The 20221-nt window shown below is 54.3% G+C and overlaps 1 protein-coding gene across 7 annotated transcripts in view; it reads left to right on the top strand.

Moving 5' to 3' along the window:
- ASTN2 (astrotactin 2) overlaps positions 1-13096 on the top strand; it is a 340991-nt gene extending 327895 nt beyond the window's left edge. For all 7 annotated transcript variants that reach the window (XM_083807091.1, XM_083807088.1, XM_083807089.1 and 4 more), the window contains 3 exons: positions 3801-3901; positions 5063-5246; positions 12163-13096. In XM_083807091.1, the coding sequence (XP_083663217.1) occupies positions 3801-3901; positions 5063-5246; positions 12163-12400 (523 nt within the window). In that variant the 3' untranslated portion in view covers positions 12401-13096. The remainder of the gene's footprint in view (positions 1-3800; positions 3902-5062; positions 5247-12162) is intronic.
- Positions 13097-20221: the final 7125 nt, after the last annotated feature.

Below are 20221 nucleotides of genomic sequence, written 5' to 3'. Positions count from 1 at the left end.
GAAGTATCTCGAGCTTAGTGATAAAATCCAGGCTTTAGCCAACTTTGGGTGGGGTATCTACGAGGAAGGTGTTGCTGACATTTCATGAGGCCACATGTTAATTGCTTTCTATCTCTCTCTAAAAGTTCCTTCTGGTCCCAATGGGTTTCATATAGTAGTAAACATTAGAGCAGCCTTATTTTATAGGACTTTATGTGCTGTTTCGCTGCAGAGGTGGCTGCGTTTCCAGGCATGGTGGGGCTGCTCTCTGCCAAGAGCGGATGTGCTTGCAGTGGTGAAATGCTCTTTGGAACCTCTTTGGGCAAAACCCATCTCACTAGCTCTCTAACGGCAGTGCTCACATGTGATCTTACTGAGGGCACTGCTGAAAAGGCGGATCAGCTGTGAGGCAGCAGCAGGTAGCCCCCAGCTCCTTCGGAAAACAGAGGGAACATGAGAAAGCGTCACGGGGAATGGTTACTGCTACACAAAACACCCCTAGGTTGTGGAGGGGCTCTGCCAGGTTGTGGCTCCCATATGGCATCCCAGGTTGTCCGATGTGAATGAGTGTGTGTCTGGGACCTTTCGGTTCCTGGCTCCGACTGCACCTCCGAAATCCTCTGCCGTGGGCAAAACACTCAGAGCCGCTCTCCAGCCTCGTTTTGTGGTACAAGTTCCCTAAATAATCAGGTGCAGGTCATTTTCGGCAGAGCTGTTGCCTGTTTTGTCCCCAGATTCTGTAAGGGGATGTAAGTGTGGCAGGAGGACGCCCATGTAGCCCAGCACGTGCAGAGCTGGGCTCCAGCCAGCCAGGGGCTCTGCGTGCCTCCCTCCCTCCTTTACGCTCGCTCATTTCCCTGTGTTTGCTGTGCAGACGTTCCCGTCCCTCCCGGTCGTCCCTCTCCTCCCACCAGCTGCCCACCCTCTTGGTGCCCCTTGGGTCCCAGGCTGGTCCCATCCCTGCCAGCAGCTCCGCGCCTGCCTCTGCCAGAGGCTCCTCTTGGATGCGCTGAGCAGGAGCCGCCTGTTAATGCAGGGTTTACGCCGAGCCACAGATCTTTGCACTCTCTTCTCTTAATTGTCTGTTTCCGGGAATAAAGGGAAAAAAAAAATAACCCCCAGCACTCTGCGCGATGCCATTAACTGGCTGTAAAAGTGTTTTGCTGCAGGGAGGCTGGGTGGTCAAGTGGTTTGAGAACAAGATTGGGAACCTTCATCTCCTGCGTTTGCAAACTGCCCATGTCACTGAGGCTCTCCTGGGCGAGATGCTTCACCCCGTATGTCTCTGTTTACCATCCATAAAATGGAGCTATTAATACTGCTGTGCTTTAGGGTGATCCTTTGGACCATAATTAACGTTAAAACCCTCTGAGATCACCCGGTGGAAGGAGCTGGAGAGGGGCAGAGGGCTGCGCACTGCTGGGGCTGCCAGCTTCCACCAAAGCTGAATTTATTGGTGCTGGTTCCAAAACAGCTCTTGTTCAGAGTGAATGGAAAAGAAAACCGTTCCTCCAGGGTCTCTGAAGGAGGACTGGTTTCAGGTGAGGCAAAGCGCTCTTTATGGCCAGATCAAACCCACTTTATTTCTGATGTTTTTCCACTTGGGCTCTAGTTTTATGTTTGTTTTTTTTGTTTTTTTTTTTTTTAATCTCATCTGAGAAAATGATGATATGGAGGGCTTGTTTGTTGATCTGTTTTTTAACCCAGCCCTGACCGTTCTACGCACTCTGGGTCTTGGCATTTGAGTGACTTTGTTTCTGTTCCTGTTGGCAGAGGGCAAAAGCACAGCCAAAGGGCTGCCGCGGGTCCTTAACATCACCCGGAGGGCAGGCTGCGCTTTAGCACCCTGCCAAGCAGAGATGCCCCCTCCTGACCCCGCTGGCAGTGGAATAGGTGATGCTGGCACTAATTGCCGACTATTACAATTGTTTTGATAAAAGTCTGCTGTTTTCGAGGGAAGTGCTCTGGCACCGATTACCTCCGAGCTAATGGAGCCTCGCAGCCCGAGCTGCTGCGGGCAGAGCAGAGGTTGCACATTAGCTGCGCGCACCCATTTACAAAAGGAGATACAACAAACACAGCCGAGCAAACGACCCCAGGATGGGGACGGAGATCACAGAGATCAGCTCACAGCAGAAACCCTCTCGTTGAGCCCCCTTACCACTCGCCGTGCTCATGCTGGTGAGCAAGAAGAGCGATGCCCAACGATGGTGCCTGGATGGGCTGCAGGGCTGGGGTCGCCACTCGGCACTGGGTGCCCCTATTGCTGCTGCTTTCTGGACCCAGAGAGAGGAGATTTCACACTGCAAAACTGCATAAACATCCCCTGCTGCCAGCAGGAGACTCCTTCCTCACTTTGAACCCCTCATCTGCCGAAGGATGAGGAGGGAAGGTGGCTCCCGCAGGCTGGGCTGCAAAGCCCCGCAGTCACAATCCTGCCCTGAATTCCCATTCCCCTATTGCTCTGCTGCTGTCCCTTAATTATAGCGGGAGAGAACAGCCTGTGTGTGGTACTTGTGAAGTCGCACAGTGCGGACATCCTTCCTGAGATGCTCCCACTCTGAGCTCCGTTCCTTGTAAATTATGGAAAATGATGTCATGCCAGAGAATTAAATAGCATCTCCTTGGGCGAGCTCAGCGTGTGCGTCTCCTGCCCGCCCCGGCTTTGTGAAAACGGGAGTTGTCCCTACACACAAGTGGGCTCCTTGGCAGTCTGCTGGCGTCCTTTCAGTCAGCGGGTATTGTTAAGGAGCTGATGCTAATTGCTCCGAGAGAGCATGTCCTGCGCTGGGAATCGCTACAGCACAAATGTCAGCCCTTATCAGCTGCATGTGGGGCACGCAGGGTGGCTGCCCCGGGGAGGAAGGAAAGGGGAAGCATTGCTCCTGTCCCAGCTAAGGGTGCTGAGGAGTTAGGACCATTCCTTATGTAAACATGCCTCGGGGTCTCAATCCCATTTAAGCTTCAGCTGCTTTTATGACGCTCTGCGCTCACTGCTCAGTTTTCCCTTGGGATAAGAGCGGGGCTGTGTTCTTTCTTGGGACCTGGGTACCCCACCACCAGGCATCTCTGCGGGGTTCTTGCCAGCCCCTGCACTTTGTCAAAGCCAGCTTGAGTTCCCATGCCCTGGCTCGGAGTGAATAGACACAAACCGATGCCTTTTGGGAGAGTGGACAGAAGATCGTTGCTCCTGCTGCGAAGAAGCATTCTCGTGTTGGAGCCTTGATATTCTGACCAGGGCTCTGAGCTCAGCATCCCAGGACGTCCCATGCAGCCACAGCCTGTTTATTCAATGCTCCATCCAGCACAAAAGCCGTATTTTACTGTCAGATGCTCTCCATTAGCTTCAAGTGTGAAATTATCATTCCCACCCTTTTACCAGCCCCACCCTGGTGAGGAAATGAGGGAGAAAACAACCTCAAGGGCCGTTCGCAGGATGTGTAGGAGCTGTCGCTTGTCAGCACGGAGCCTACTTAGGGCAGGAATTACTGCCCTGCTGCGAGGAGGTGCGAGCACCGCAGCACTGCCAGGTGCTCCCGGGTGCGTGGCTGAGCACCCCGGAGGGGTTTGCATCCTTCCCCGGGCACATGGCAGCAGCGTGCAGCCCCGGCTCGGACCTGTCCCCATGGCCCTGGCTTCTCCCTCTGGGTGCTCTCCAGTTCTGAGCCTGCGACCTTCTCACATCTCCTTGAGATGCCAGGAGTGACTGATGGGAGCCTGGACCACATTTTTCCCTTCTCTCCTCAAGGGCAGTTCCCATAACAACCCGGTGGTGTTGGGCTGAGGGATAAAGACATGTATCTTTCCTTCCTGCCTTCCAGATTCACCCTCTACGCGGTGGACACGCGGGGGAGACACTCAGAGCTGAGCACGGTCACCCTGAGGACAGCCTGCCCGCTGGTGGATGACAGCAAGGCAGAAGGTCAGTGCTCAGGCACCTCGTTTTCAAAGACAAAAGACATTTCCTGTTAATTTTACTTTTCCTGTATCCATTGTGCTCCTGCAACCCCCTGCAGTCCCCTCCCTTGCAGCGCATGAGCTCCATAAATGAGGCTGGGCGTTGGGTTGGGAAGGGATGATAAATCACAAGCGTCTTGTAGTGAAGTCCCAGTTGGAGTTGGTGGCTCTGTGGTCCTGTGCAGCACAGTGCCGCTGTGTCTGTCCCCTCACACGGCCATGGGAGCTGTTAACACACCTCCCCTGGAAAGGGCGATCGCATCCTGCAAAAGCACGAGGGACAGCCCTGGCTGGGACAGGGGCACAGCCACCTCTGGGTGCTCAAAGGCTGTCAGTAGTGGCTGGTTTGGTTCCGAATTGGAAACGTCGACCACTCGCACAGTTGCATTTCCCAATTTTGAAACCAATCCCATTTGTTCTCCCCAGAGGGTTTTGCTGCTTTGAAATGTTAAAAGATTCATCTATATGAAAGGCACGTTACCTGTTTCCTTTCTTGCTTTCTATTTTGTAAAGCACACAAAAGGAAGTTTTGATTAATACTTTGCTTAGTGTTATTGATGAGCATTTCCAGAAAAATGAGCAAACGGGAGACTAAAGAAAATGAATGAAATTGGTTTCTGTGCATTTTCCATGTCCAAAAAGAGATCCTTTTCTACAGCAGAAAGGGCACCCTCTTGTTTAATAAATAGAGCTGCTCTAGGAGGTACCCACGACGATGATGCACGGCACTTCTGGCTGAAGCAGCATATCGTTAGCAACAGCATCGTGTTCTTCCTACCCTACACATCACAGCTGTGCGTTTGCTCTTGTTTGGGTGAACAGGGGAAGAGCTTGTCTGCCCTAACAGGGAGGATAAGGCTGCCTCTGCCTGTGCTGGCAGCCCTCATCCTCTCCTCCTCTCATTCCTTCATGGAGTTTTGCTGGAGTGTTTGGGGCTGCCCCATGCATGTGGGGCATCCGCCGCAGTCCCTGAGGCATTGCGAGATGCTCTCCAGGTTGCCAAATGGGGCTGCAGACAGCCCCCAGGGGACTTGCAGCCATCCCAGGCACCATCTCCTCTTGCCAAGGGCCCTGCTTGTCCCTCTCCTCTCTCTTCATTAAATCCTGTCCCCTTGGTTCCTTCCAGAGATAGCTGACAAGATCTACAACCTCTACAACGGCTACACCAGTGGGAAGGAGCAGCAGACGGCCTATAACACGCTGATGGAGGTCTCCGCTTCCATGCTCTTCCGAGTCCAGCACCACTACAACTCCCACTACGAGAAGTTCGGGGACTTCGTGTGGCGCAGCGAGGACGAGCTGGGGCCCAGGTACCATCCTTGCCCCACGTCCTTCCTGGCCCCACTGATTCCCATGCCCCTCCTGGCCTTCCCCTATGGCTGAGGGACGTCCCCTGGTGGTGTTCACCCAAGAGGGGTGCTGACCAAGCTGTCCTGCCATCTCCTGAGGCTTCCAGGTCCCGTTTGGTCTTTGGATGAACGGTTCTGGAGTACCGAGAAGCTGAGCAGGAAACCAGCCTGAGCTGGGCACTGCCACAGGGAGGGAGCTGAGTGTGCTGGGAACACTGTGGGGGGACCGGGGGTGTAAATCAGGCCTAGGATAGAGTGAGGGAGCAGTGTGTAAACCAGGACTCGGATCTTCAGAACAACGGTAGGTGAGACCGTGACTCCCCTCGGGTTCAGAGGTACCCAGGTTAATTGCAGGGTGCGTGGCTGGAAAGGGTGATGGAAGGGATGAAGCCAAAATACAGCGGGTACGGGTGTGTTACGGGTGCTGCGTACAGGCAGGAGGTAGCCAGAGCTGCTGTCGGGAGGCAGCAACAGCCCACAGAGGTATCTGAGGAACACAGGACAAGTCCATCCTTACGTTGTAGTGTTTGTGCATAGGAAATAGCCAGGCAATGAGAAGCAGCAGAATCCCTCCTGGGTATTCTTCGGTGGAGCCTGTCTGTGTCAGGGAACACGGTGTGACCTCCGGGTCTGTCCCCAGAGTGGGACGGATTCTGCACCCAGGACAGACCCGTTCTGTCATCCCTTTTTGTACTGGCTCCCTGCACACCTGGACAATATTCTGCATGGACAGTACAGGGGAGGACAGCTCCCCCCTGGCATGGCTTTGAGCACCTTCCACCTCCTCCTGTGGTTGGGGATGTTTGGGAAACATCAGTGTCCAGCTGCAGGGGGTATTCATCTGTGAAAAGGGTTCTGAGCCCCTGGACGAAGAGCTGAAGTGCTGGCAAATAGGTTATTACTTTTGTCTGTAGATGTAGCATTTGGTATCATCAGAGGGGGTCAACGACTGAACAATCTGTATGTGGTAAACTTGGCTCTACTAAATGATACGTTTCGTGGACATTTCCTTCTAATTTCTCTGTCTGACCTGACATACCTTTATCCTCCCAGTGGAATATAGTTGCTGTACAAACTGTAAATATTTCCAAGGTCCCCTTTTCCACCTCCCCTCTCTCCCCAAACAAGAATTCAGCCCATTGACGTTGGCAGTAGAAAGGTCCTCCTAAATTTCCATCCTGTGGTGCCACTGACACCATGCAAGGATGCGAGCACACAGTGCCTCATGTTACCTCCATACAGGCCTGTGTTAGACACAGCCCCTTGGGAAACACCCAGCAATAAACGTTTGGAAGTAGCCATATCCCTCTGGACATCCTGAGATCTCTAACAGGATTCGGGTAGCCTTGACCTGCCTTGAAGCATTTGTAGATACTGTTCTTCCAGCACCCTCACCTAGCACGCTGCTCCCTGACAAACCGATGCAGAGAAGGGCGGAGGAGTGGGGTCTGGCAGTCCACAAATACCTGGAAAAGATTTTCCTTTTCTCCCCTCCACTCCTGTTTGTCGGACACGAGTGAGGATCTGTCCACAACACCAGGATGACAGCACTCTACCGCAGTTTCCCTCCATCCTGGACATAAATCTAAGCTGGCCTGGGGCTTGCCCTCTGACAGAGATGACCTTGGTCGTAATTTCTTCGGTAGCTCATTAGCGCCTGACATGGAGCCACTCTTCCTTCCCTCTACCTTCCTCCTTCTTTGATGACACTGCAGACTTGTTTGTCCTTTCCAGCTGTTCCTCTCTCTGTACCCCCCTGGGGACCATCAGCCGCTTCTTACACAGCCCTGTCACTTGAGATCCCGCACGCTTACTGCAGGATATCGGCTACCCCGATACCTGCATGGAGCCATGAGGTGTGCAAGGTGACACTTAAATGGCCCATATTGCTCCACCCTGTGCCGGGCCACATCTGCAGCCAGCAGTCAGTCCGGCTGCTGTCCATCTTCCTCGCGGAGCCAGGCGATCTCCGAGCAGAGCCCGTGTGCCCGTCCTGTACTTGAGCACTGTGTGCCTTGCAGCCAAGGGGAAGCGTCCGCAAACGGTGCCAGGCTCTCACCAAGAGCGACGCTGTCGTCCAGCCCAGCTTCTCAGGGAGCTTGGACAGAAACGGAGGCACTGACGTAGCAGGAGGCGAGTGAGGATTTGCCAAGGGAGGCCATCTCGTAACACGATTTTAATTGACGGGCTGTTCTCCTTCCCAGGGGGACATTCATTTTCGTACCTTGAAATGTTTATCAGATGAGCCTCGGATTCACAGTAAATGTGTGCTCATAAAACTGAGCGACAAGAGGGAAGTTGATTGCCTCCGTGTAATAAATACATCACACTGGAGTCCTCGTGAGCCCAGTTTCCATGAAAGCCACAGGTTACTGCAAACAGCTGCTTGCTAGAAGACACACTGACAGCCAGATGTCCCAACCAGACGGTTTACATTAAGGAGACATTAAAAACTTAGCTCATAGGTGGCCCTAAACCAGGACTTTCTGTGGTCAGCAGCATCTTGGCACCTGGCTTGCTTCATCCTGCTCGTCTCCTTGAGCAACAACAACCCCTTTCCTGCTCCCCCCACTCCTCATGCAGACACCAAGTGAATCTCACAGAGTTAATTTGTTCCAACAAACCAGAGGAATCTGTCTAAACCAGTGAAGGTTTAATGCTACTGTGCATTCAGACCTCTGGATCTGTGCAGCGGGAGCGCTTCCTGACACAGCGACAGGGAGATTTCTCTACTATTTTCTCATATTGTGCTTTGTGATGCTTCTCGTGACCGCTGCAAACAGAGCCTGGCTTTTAGGAGGAGGCAGGAGAAATAATTAGGCTAAAATCCTCCTTCCGTGCCCCTACTTGTGGCTACCAGGGACAAGGGGGTCGGGATGTGGCACCGGGGCTCGCAGCCTCGCCTTGCCCTGAGCAAGTCACCCAGGCAGGCAGCCGGGACGGCCGCGGGAGGCGAAGTGCATCTCCAGAGCAGCTGCCTTCTGGTACCGAGGGGAATGCAATGTACCGATGGGAGGCTGTGATAAGAGGCCATCAAGTCCCGGACTAATTATCCTCCTAGATGAGGGTCTGACAGACCCGGGTCAGTTCTCAGTAGAGTGGAAAAATCTGAATTTATGACAAAATCGCCCCGTATGGGAACACAGCGGACGGGCAGCCACCCTCTCCTGCAGTGTCCTGGGAAGCTTGTCCTCCCCTCCAGCCCTGGTGTCGCTGCCCCTCTGCTTTGTCACGCCGGTCCCTTCTCCTTCGGCACCTTCCTCCTGGGCGAGCTAGGGCAGGGTTTTGCTGGCTCTGGCTGCGTTCTCATCCCACACCAGCCATCGAGGTGAGTACTCGCTGTCCCCTGTGCCACTGGGGGCAGGGGACGGGGACGTCCCTCCCCTGCACGAGCACCCTGGGGCTGGGCATGTCCTTCCCGAGCCGGGGCTGGCGACCAGGCACCCGGTGCCCAGCCCCACCTGCAGGCACTGCCAGGCCCCCAGTCCATGCAGGAGGAAAGTGGGAAGTGCCCCGCAGCAGACACCCGTCCCCCTCCCCACCCCTCGCCTCGCACCGGAGAGGGAAGCAGCCGCGTGGAGCCGTCACCGTTCTTAATCCCCCTCTCCATCATTTATGACTTGGGCTGTGACCTCCTAAATCCATCACTTAAGCGGAGAGCAGAATCAGTCCCCGGCTGGCGCCGACTTAAAACAACTGCCCCTGCAGCGGGGCAGGAAGGAAGGCACCCCCGGGGGGGCACCCCGAATTGGGGCCGCTTTGTGGGGTGACACAAGGGGGCTGCTCCGTCCCTTTGAGGGCCGAGCACTCAGGGGCTGGCCATGGGAATGACCCCCCCCCCACCCCACTCCCCTGCTGTCCTCTCCTGATTCCTGCCCTTTAATAAGGCAATAAATTATAGTTTCTGGCAGGGATGAGGTTGGTCAGCATTTAGGAAGATTTCATTTCCAGTATTTGAAAAGGTGGTCGTTCTGACCCGACAGCCCTCCGCAGGGAGCACTTGGGTAATACCCAGGGCTTGATTTATGGTGTTAAATTGGCAGCCCAAGAGCTGCTCCTGTAATTTATTACCCAGCCTTCACCAGAAAGCTTCTCTCTCTTTCTCACCCCTCCCCTCACCCGCTCTGTCTCTCTTTCTCCTTATTTTTTTTAAGAGGGAACAGCTGACAGCCAAAAGCTAAATCTAACATTTACACATGACTTCATTACCCCACTAAAATAAATGACTCAGTCTCAAGGCAGTGAAACCCATCAAATCTGGGGCTTTGGGACCGGAAACCTAAAGCGAGGGGCCTGATCCCCACCACCCCGCCATCACCCCCTGGGCTTCTCCTGGACCACGGTGCTGTGTGTGCTCAGCGTCCTTCCAGGGGCAGCCCATCGTATGCGGCATCCCACCGGTCCCTTCCCGGGGCTGTAGATACAGCAGGTGTGTGGAGACCACCTCCAGAAGGAGCCTCCAGCAACGAGATATCAACAGGTCTGGTTGGTTTGGTCCCAGGGCTTCTTGCTGCTCCTCATGTTTGCCAGGAGAAGAGAGCAGCATGTGTATCAGGAGAAGGCAACGCGGTCAGTCTTAGCAAAATCCATGGTGTGGTGGAGCAAGCAGTGAAAATGGGAAGGGAAGACCAAGGGAGATGATCGGGTTATGCAGGAGGGAAGTGAGAGATGGGGTAAGAGAACTGTGGAGGGGAGGAAACAGGCAAAGTTGTGGGAAGGGAGGAGAGGAAGAGAAGAGCTTGGCCAGCAGATGTGTGTGTGCTGGGGTGCCCACGCCACACCCAGATTTGGGGCCAAGGCATGGTTACCACCACCGGTATATGGCTGCTCGTGGCCACTTGTTGCTGCTAGTGGTGAGCTGGACCAGGAACCAGTTACGGGAAAACCCCATGAAGTTGTTCAATTGGCCTTCAGACGGGCAACTTCCCCATGTCAGTGTGGGGTCATCCCCCGGACACCTGCACAGCATAGACAAACGGGCAAAACAAGCAGGGGAAGGGGGCAGTGCCCCTTTGGGCAGTAGAGATGACCCAGAAATAGGGTGACTGTAGAGCTGTGGCCCTAGAGAGCTGATAGTTACCCTTAGAGCAGGAGGGAGGCCTGGCTAGATGCTCTCCTCCCGAGCACTGCCAGCTCACATAAATGTCCATCCTATGGGATGCCCATGGGCTCTGTGTTTGGCCAACGTCCCCTGAAAGAAAGGGAGAATCAGAGCCGACGTTAAATGATTTGTCAGCATTAGGATGGGTAAGCACTGGCGTAATTGCCTGGGGAAGCAAACTCTTCTCCACCTTCGGCTTACAAACAGGTTAGACGTCAGGGCAGCGAGGAAATGGCATGGGTGATCCCATTTGATCCCTTCCACCCCCGTGGCTGTGATTTGCTGAGGTTTGTTGGCCTCACCGTGGTGCCACTCACAGCAGACTGGTTCACTGCTGAGCTGAGCTGTAATTGGTGTCTGTGCTGAAAGCACCCAACGCCGTCATGGAATTTGGTGAATTCCCAGTGGTGGGCATCCAGCAGCGAAGGGCCCGTTGTGGGCAGTGTGCGAGGTCCTGACGTGCAGCAGGAGCACCAGGTGATGCAAGGTGCATCCAGGAGCAACCAGGTGATGAAGTTCAGGTGGCCATTGCAGAGTACCATGAGTAGAGGTGTGCTACGTGGGCACAGCTCTGCATACACATCATTACGCATGTGTGTATGTAGGTAATGAGGCTCAAATTGCCTCATCTGGCTCATCTTTATACACGAAACCAACACACGTCCCAGCTTCAAAATTAGCACTGCCCAAGAAGGACCAACACCCCCCCACTCTTTGCTCCCCCTGCAGAGACGTCCACAAGCCCATTGCCATCAGGGAGGAGCGGGGTCATTCTCCACGTGCAGTGCTGAAGGAGCAGCGGTTTCCTACAGCCTTTTGGCCAGCCTCCCTGCCCCAGTGGGAGAGATCCGCAGCCGGTGGGTGACACCGATGTGCCCTCTTGCCCTGTCTGCCTTCGCTGTGCCCACGGCACGCGGGTGATGGGTGGCCACCCCTTGCCCGCATCCCGATGCTCCCGGTGCTGCCTCCTCGCCGGGAGCTCACAGCCCGGGCTGCAACAGCACACAGCTTTCATAATCAAATAATCCCCGTGTTTATGCCTCGCTGACTGACAGCGCTGCCCCCGACATATCATTATCGGGAATTTACATTCCTTCAGGAACTGCAAAATCCCCTAACCCCAAATCCAGAGCTTTCCTGTGGCACCAGAGGGAGAGGAAATAATCTGTGATCTTGAGACTTTCAGACCACTGAAGTAAACCCTCTTCCCCTCCCTTTGTTTGATTTAGCACTTTGCAGACTCCCACGAGGGGATTCTTGGTTTCTTACGGGTTTATTTTGTTTTGTCTTAATGTGTTGTGCTTTTTCTCCTCGCTCTTCTAGTGTCAGTCCTTCTGGGCCATTTGCCTCCTGGAGACTTGGGAAAAGGGAGCAGGGAGGGCTGTGCTCACGGGCTGGCAGCAGCGAGGTGCCGTGGGTCTCCCTGGTGTGCCAGCTTGCACGGGGGCTGGCACATGTGCCGGGGGCTGCCAGGAGCACGCGGTGGCAGCAGTGACAACCTGGCAGTGGCAGGCGGTGTCCCCATGGCGCAGGAGCTGCTCGGCTGGCTCAGCCCTGAGGTCCCCCCCAGCCCCATGCCCTGTGTAGTAGTGGCTGTCCTGGGAAGTTTTGGGGAAAAGAGAGCTGCCCTCCACCTAAAACAGGCAAGGTGATGCTCAGGCAATGGGGCTCATCCGTTCGTGTCACGAGGCAGAGCCAAGGGTGGAAGCCAGGGGAGCTGGCTCCCCTCTGCGTCGCACGCCCTGCTAGCTCTCAGCCCCTGCTTGTCCCTTGCAGGAAGGCGCACCTGATCCTGAGGAGGCTGGAGAAGGTGAGCGGTCACTGCTCAACCCTGCTGCGCAGCGCCTACATCCAGAGCCGCACCGAGACCATGCCCTACCTGTTCTGCCGCAGCGAGGAGGTGCGGCCGCCCGGCGTGGTGTGGTACAGCATCCTGAAGGACACCAAAGTGACGTGCGAGGAGAAGATGGTCTCCATGCTGCGCAACACCTACGGGGAGTCCAAGGGGCGGTGAAGGAAGGTGTGGGCCTGAGCTGTGGGAGGCAAAGGGGTGCCGAGGAGTTGAGGACTTGTGATGGCTTGAGCGGCTGCTGGGGTTCGGGGATGGGTGGTGGTCGGAGGGGTGGAAGGGGACAGCGAGGCCAAACAGGACTTTCTCACACCAACTGCAGAGAAACACGAAATCAGCAAGTTGGACTTTAATTTCCTTTCCTTTTTTTTTTTTTTTTTAATTTTCAAGAGGAAAAAAAAAAAAGAAAAAAAAGAAGCACCTGATTTGTCTCAGCATAAAAGTCTCTCCTTTTTAATCTTTTCTTACTGAATTTCCTGGACTACATGCTCCAAAACCCTGGGAGGAGGAGATGTACCGGCTAGAGTTAGAGCGAGAGGCTGCAGAGGGGAGCTGCTGGGTGGGGGGAGAGCCCTGCCTGCCCTGCGTGTCCTGCGTGTCCTGCGTGTCCCGCCTGTCCTGCCGGGCAGGAGCCATGGCACGAGGGACCTCCGTGTCACAGCAGCCAGGGCCACCGGGAGCACCCTGGCTGCAGGATGCTGCGAACGCCGTGCCTGGAGGCGGGTGCCAGGCAGGTGCGAGGACGCTGCAGGCACGCCGGGTGTTTTTTACCACCCCGGGGTGGCAGAAGGGCTCCGTGCCTTTGTTCGCAAGGCTCCTGGCAGCTTGTTCTGTGCATTAAAGGTTCATATTAAGTCCATCTTCACTGCCTCCTTGGTGTTTCTTCCCGATGTTGTCTCGCTGCCGCCTGGGCGTTCGGTGGGGTGTCACCTGGGAGGAGGGGACGTCCCCGGTGGATGTCCCCGAGTCGTGGCTGGAGACCAGCGCTGACCCCGAGAGCAGGCACGGGGAGAGGAGGGGAAAGTGCAGCCTCTTAGCGTAGGGTCCTCGCCCTGCCCAACACCCATCCCAGCCACCGGCCCCGCTGGGAGCTGCAGACGTGTGGGAAAGCCCAAGAAGGAAGCCAGGGGCTAAAAAGACATGGAGAATCTGGTTTCTTTTACTGTCAGATGTGGGTTAGGCTGGCCCGGGATCTGTGTGGGTAATGGATTTCTCAGTCTGGTAGCCAAACCAAAAAGTGCGGGAGGGTGAGAGGAAAAAAAACAAAAATCAGAGCTGCCCGGAGCTATTGCTTTTTCTTTTTAAAGCAAAACAACAAACCTGGAGGGGGGCTGGAGGAGGAAAGGGGAACATTGAGGGCTGAATGAATCAGTTTAGTCAATGCAAAGCAAATAGTTTTGTTTATTTTTTTTCAGGTTATTTAACCCTTTAAAGTAAAAACAAACAAGCAAGAGGTGACTTTCAAAATGAAAATGTTTTGAAACCAAACAAAGGTGCAGGATTTGATGTGGAGGAAATTCAGCCAGAGGCTTTTTTCTTCTTGAGCTGAACATATCTGCGTGATTTGGACACACAAATAATTCTGATGGTGTCTCCTCAGTTGCTCTTATTTTTTTGTTTGTTTGTTTTTCCCCCCTCTTTTTTTCCTTTGGTTCTGTCTCTTCCCTTGGCTTGAACCATGTTAATGTTGCAGGTTGGGAAGACCTCCAGTACCTGCTCACAGTCCTGCTGGAGCTCACAGGAAATGTTGCCTTGACATAGCAGCCTTTGGAGCAAGAGCCAACGCATTTCAGGTTGCCTACGAGCTCTTTTTTTTAAAGCTAAATCCCTTTTCCTGATGGAGAGGGAGAGGCCAGTGCCACTTGGGGGGCTCTGGGCTGTGAGCACTGTGTCACTGAGGGTCTCACACCCCAGCAGGAGGACCATGGAGGCACTGCAGGTGTTAACCCCTCTCCCAGCGGGAGAGGAATTGAACCCTCTCCCCCCCCCTTTAACCTTCACAGGCAGCTGGTACCCACAGCCTTCGGGAATGTGTATGTATGTTCGTGGGGATGGAGCGGGTGGCCTCAGCTTGCTGCAGACCAAGGCACGCTTTGCCTTCTCTTGTCCAGCTCAGCACCATCCTGCCCTGAAATACCTCTGTGAGCTGAGGTGCTCAGCATTGGCCTTTTCCAGTGCCAGCTCACAAACGGTGCACCACGGAGGTGTTGTGGCAATATTTGTTCAGCTTTGCTGTTGTGTCAAACAAAACACGGCAAAAAAAGTTTGCTCGGTGATGCTGCAAGCTCCACGCAGCATCAATGCTGTGGGGAGGGCTGTGGGTTCCCTGGGGGTGAGAGCCAGTGTTTCCCTACCTGATGGACAAATTGGTGATTTTTCTGTAAGGCCAGTGACAGGAGAAGGGGTATCCTAAATGTGACAGGGCTGATGTGGCTCAAGGGGTGCCCGACCATCATGAGCTGGGAGCTGTGGAAATTGTGAATGGGGAACAACAGCCTAAACCAGGGTGGCTGGATGCCCTTCAGCAGGTTTTCCTCCACCCTGGCACAATCAGCTCCCCACAGTGACATTTCTGCTCCTGAGCTGCACACCCCAGCAAACAGCACAGCAGAGCTGGGCCAGGGAGGAGAAGGACCAAGCCCAACACCCGTGGCCCTTTTGCTGCAGCAGGTCTCACAGACAGCAATGGGAAGGAGCCATTCAAGTCCGGCAGTTTCTGCTAGGAGCCAAACACGAGCAGCACAAGGAAGGGCTGGCTTCGCGCTGCGGCTGCGTGCGCTGCAGAGAGCGGGGGCTTCTTTCCTGCTGCTTACCTTGGAAGGCTGGGAAGCGCTTCCCTTTGCCCCCCCCGCTGAGGCTGGCTGCTGTGCACGGCTGTGTGGATGTACAGACGGCAGGTGGCCGAGCCTGGGCTGCCAGGCAGGCAGGCTGTGCCGTGTGGCAGCTATTAACCTGTCGAGCACGCACCTAGCACACGCATCAAAGCCAGCAGAAGAGCCGCTGGCCAATGATGCTACCCGGTGCAGCGTACCCAAGCCAAACCAAACCGAGGAATTCGTCGAGGTTAGACATCCTCCGGCTCGCAGCTGAAAGGAAGGTTCTGTATTTTCTCCCTGGAAGCTTTGGGGAATGTAACCCTCAGGCTTTCAAGATAAACAGTTGTAGTCACAGCCTAGCAATGCTGGCAGATGGGCCCGTGGGCCGCAGCGTGCGTGCCCGCACGAGCGTGTGCACACACACACACAGCCATTCCCCGGCTGCCTTGTGCCTTAGAGCAAAGGGAGCCTTGCTCCAAAGCGCCTCGCTCTGAGCACCCCCTGCCCCGGGAGCTGCTTCCTCTTGGGCCTCCGTGCCCTGACTTTGCTACACTTCGCCGTGCTGCTGTCTGGGCTGTTGGCGGCTGCCCCGGCTGGGAGAGCACCGAGGTGTGGAGGCAACATTAAAAATGAGCAGGGAGAGGGTCGAAAAGACCCAATTGTCCAGGTTGAAGAGCTAAACTACCCATTTTTTTTTTTTTTTGCAAGCCTGAATTTTTTAACCTGTTGGCATGAAGCAGGGCAATGTCTCCTGGCTTCAGTCACCAGCTTTAGGATGAGGGCAGGTCATGAAAACCTCCAAACCGCCTCCGTGTATATCTGCAGTGGGTGCCTGCAGGTAGCTGCATCGGCAGCAGGGCTGCGCTGCCCTGGCCACATTGCCCCTGAGCCCCTTTGCCCTCGAGCACCCCATAAACGCCATTGGAGCAGCATGGGGGGAGGGGGGGGGGCGGGGAGGGAGGGGGGGGGCGGGGAGGGAGGGGAGGGTTCCCCTGCAGAAGCAGAGAAAGCAGCACCATGGTTCTCGCCACACTCTTCTAACATCGCTCTGCACCAGCCCACAGCCATCCCAGTGGGCAGCGCCTTACGGGCACCCCAGACCCGCCACTGGTTTGGCCACTCGTTGCTGGTGCCAACAGCGGCCCCCCTGGGGCTGCCTCCTCCTGCAGCACAGCGCGGCCGGGAACAATCCCCATTGTTCCCCATGGCCATTGTCGTTCCCCAGCCGCCATCCCCAGCCGGGCTGCAGCTGGCACGGTGCACAGAGGGGCTGATTGTTTGGGTTGCTGTGCCGCTGATGACACACCGCTTTGGGACAGCTTCTTCCCACGGCAAAAGGCCTCCGGAGTCAAGTGCTGCATTTGCTCCTTTATTTATTTGTTTGGTTTCTGTTTTTCCTCTTCTTTTTTAATTGCTTCATTGGCTGAGGCAGACACTCCCGAGGCTGGGGAAGAGGCCAAGGGCACGCCGGAGGCTGCGCAGCGCGGGCTGCCCAGGTCCCTTCCAGGGGGTGCCAGGGACGGACAAAGCCTTGTGGTGCCGCTCATGCTTGCAAATGGCCGTACCCGGTGATGTGACGGGTGCCTCAGTGGCCTGCAGGCTCACATCTTGTCAGGGGGAGATGCAAACTGCACTTTGTACTTGCTGGGCCAGAGGCAGGATTCGCTCTCCAAAGGCTCAGCATCACAGATGTGAACCAGTCTGTGTGCTGAATGATGCAAAGGGGAAGGTTTCTGTTTCGGTTTTTGTTCTATTTTCAATCACACTTGGCCTTAGTTCATCCCTGTGATAAAGGGGAGCAGCCACCAGCTTAGAAGTGCGGCTCTTATGCCTCTTAAAAATATCTGAGAGGAGCAATTCACACACAGGTAAGCTGCAGGTAATGTCTTAGGTGTGGGGTTGGGTGGCCAGAGGCAAACACGCTGATGTTGGAACCAGTCCTTCAGTCAGCTTAAGTAAAATGATCAAAAAGTTGTGAATAAATTTTTAATCTAAAAAAAATACTGATATTGTGAATGCTCTTTTTGAGCACTGATAATCCTATCCAGTACTGTTAGTCACCTGAAAGAGCCTCAAGACCTTTAAGACTACTTTGACACAGTACTACTGCCTCTCACGTACTCAGAACCCACAAGCCCCTAGCCTTTGGCTGCGTTTTGTCAGTGAACTTAGACCAGTTGGTGACTTGAATGACCCAGGACTCAGCCTGGCTCACTTTACCTCCCTGGTTTGGGTTTTAGGAACCAGAAGCCTGAGGCTTTGTGATGAACAGCCCAGGAAAAGGTGGTTCTGGAGCATGCAGCAGCTGCTCCGTGTGTGTTCGTGTGCACATGCGTGAGCAAGCGAGCAGATGGGTGCATGTCTGGACGTCCAGTTGGTCTTCAGGTGCCCTCGTTACATGGAAAGATGTTTCTCTTGCTCTTGTGAGCAGTTTTCTTTACATGCCGGTCTCTGTTTAGAGGGTTTTTTGTAAACTTCTACATCCTTTTGTCGAAATTGCTCAAAGTTGCTAACAGCTGCATTTTCCCATTACCACAATTACCAATGCCATACTTGTTTGAGAAGCTGTGGCTTTCAGCTGGGAGAGGACTTTGACGTATGAATCCAGAGCAATTTCCCTGGCTTTCATATATAATTAATGCAGTCAGCTCCTTTTGATTTAATGCAGCCAACAGGAACCGCATCTGGTGTCACAAGTGCCTAGCAGCCACTCCAGCGCGTGGGGCCCTCGGAGGGCAGTGTCGGAGCGGCTGGGCAGCACGGCCTGGGGGGTTTGGGGGTGTTTTGAGCCTCCCTGGGCTGGTCACCACACAGCAGGTTGGCTGGCATTATTGCTGCAGGGGCTAAAGTAACGAAACCGCCTTCCTTGCTTGGTCTCAAGCAGCTTTAACATCTGCTGGTGGCCTGCTTGCAGGACAGTGGCTTCAGCCCTTGCTCGATGGAGGTATTGATTTTTTTTCGCCCCTCCTTCACTATTTAGTGATTGATTTCCAGGTAGACACATAAACTGGACACAGAAACTGTTGTTTTGATGGTGCCTTGCGATTGATTGTGCTCGTGTGGTTGTGCACATGCAAGGAGCAGAGCTGGGCATCGCTCAGCAGCTGCAGCCGGGCCCAGCAGGAGCCAACGGCTGCTCGCTCTGCCCGTAGGTTGCTCCTGTCTTGAGGTCCTCATTAGTGCTTAATAGATAGTTCAACACACAGGCAATTGATTTATATATTGCTATAGACACAAACCATTTAATACACTGTTTATAGGTCTTTTTATCTACGGTATGTTCTATTGACAGGGCTGTCTGATGTGCTTATAGCCTATCAATAATGCATTGACCGCTGACAGGGATGGTATAGAAAGCACAAGGTGCTCTTGTTCTCTCTGCTTCTCACCCTGCTCAATACATAGAGTGGATTTTGACAGTTAAAAATGCAAAACATTTTTTTACTGACTCTTTATGCCAGTGTTAAAAAAAAAAAAGAAAGAAAATTATTCCTGTCCTTCAGTCTATTTTCCCCAAATGTCCTATAGACTGCGTGGTGTGGAATCCATTTATCGTTCCATCCACAGGCTCTTTATGCGTGGCAGTATTACTGCCACACTTTTTTAAAGGTGGTGGCCAAGGTGGCGTTTGCCAGTAGCAGAACACCAAGATGTCAAACAGCACAATCGACCATTGCAGCCCAATGACAACAAAAGCAGATGCAAAAGGACGTGTAACAGCAACTGCAGCTGGCATTTAAGGCTCCTGCCCACATGCACCCGGCTCCTTGTCGTCTGCCCGTGCTCTCCGCCTCCCTGTCTTATCAGGGCGTCCCTGAGGAGTTAAATCATTAATGAGTCTGAGAGTTAACTGGGTTAAGGATGGCTCTCTTTAGGATCAGGGGGTCAATAGCTGTCAGGGCTAAATGGCACCTATCCCGACTGTGCGTGCATCCCCAAAGTTTGGAGCTGTTGATGCTGAATCAATTCACATTATAAATGCTGAATCAATACACGTTTCTCAGCTACAGCAGCATGAGCCCTTCCCCACACAGCCTGCTGCTGCAGCTACAGGCTGGGGCTGCAGCACGGCCCCAGCCATGGCGCAGGGGGTGGCAGCAAGCTCAGGCTCATGGCAATGAGAAACTGTGACCCTGGTGCCCCATAGCCTGGTGTGCCCACACTGGGCACGAGGTTTTTATCACCACCAGCGTGGCATTAGTGCTCTGTTCAGGCCTGGTCTTGGGGGGTGGGGGGGGGGGTGGGGGGGGGGTGGCAGGGGGTTGGTTTGCAACCCCAGCTCTCTCTTGACGACTGGAGGCTGCCTTGTCTTTAACCCTAAGTTCTCTTGTGTGCCCAAAGGCTCCCTGTACGGGGCACGTTCAGCCCCTTGGCTGCGTGTAGTTACTGCTCAGCCTTCCTCCCTGCTTAGGTCATACCCCAGAGTCAAGGCAAATTCCTGTTGGGACTCATCTTCTGGATGACTGTTCTGTAGCTGCTGGAGATGGTGAGCAGAGACCAGGGGCAAGTTTGTTTTTTTTTTTGTCTCTTTAAAATGAGAAGCATCCAATCTTCACATCTTCAAGCTTCTCTCACTCCAGAGATTAAACTGGGCACCAGGCTGCCCCACATGAAGCAGGAGCTAAAATACCTTGGCCAGCACCAGGGGGTCTTACAGTCCTTTGGAGGGGTGATGGCGTGGCACAGCGCTGGAGGACCCTGTCCTTCAGGGGACAGTGACGTGGAGCTCTGCAGCTGATGGGTGATGGCAGCACCAAGCTGCAGCCTGGCAGAGCCCCAGGTGTCAAACCGGCCAACGGCCCCTTACACAAAATATGGCTCAGCATGTATTTACACGTAAGCGCTCTTTTCCAAGTGATGAGAGCACAGCTTAGGTATGCTCATGGGCTTGAATGTTTTCCTAAAGGCTCCCCAGTTGAGAAGAAGTAGAATTCCTCAGGACAGATCCCACTGCCTCAGATTTTGATGGCAAAATCAGACCCTCCAGTGGTGAAACAAACCCTTGGGCCAATACAACAGCCCATGCTGGCTCCCTCCACCCACTGCTGCCACCTCCTCTGGCTGCTGCACCTCCTGCAGCCCTGTCAAAACACCACAAATTTCAAAGACTCTGCCCTGAAACGAGGCGTGGGGCTCAAAAGGAGCACATGGACAGGGCGCCTCGTGCAGC

Source organism: Anser anser (assembly GCF_964211835.1).
Source record: "Anser anser genome assembly, chromosome: 21".
NCBI lineage: Eukaryota > Metazoa > Chordata > Aves > Anseriformes > Anatidae > Anser > Anser anser.
The sequence above is the reverse complement of the archived record's forward strand: the minus strand, read 5'-3'. Positions and strand labels throughout refer to the sequence as shown.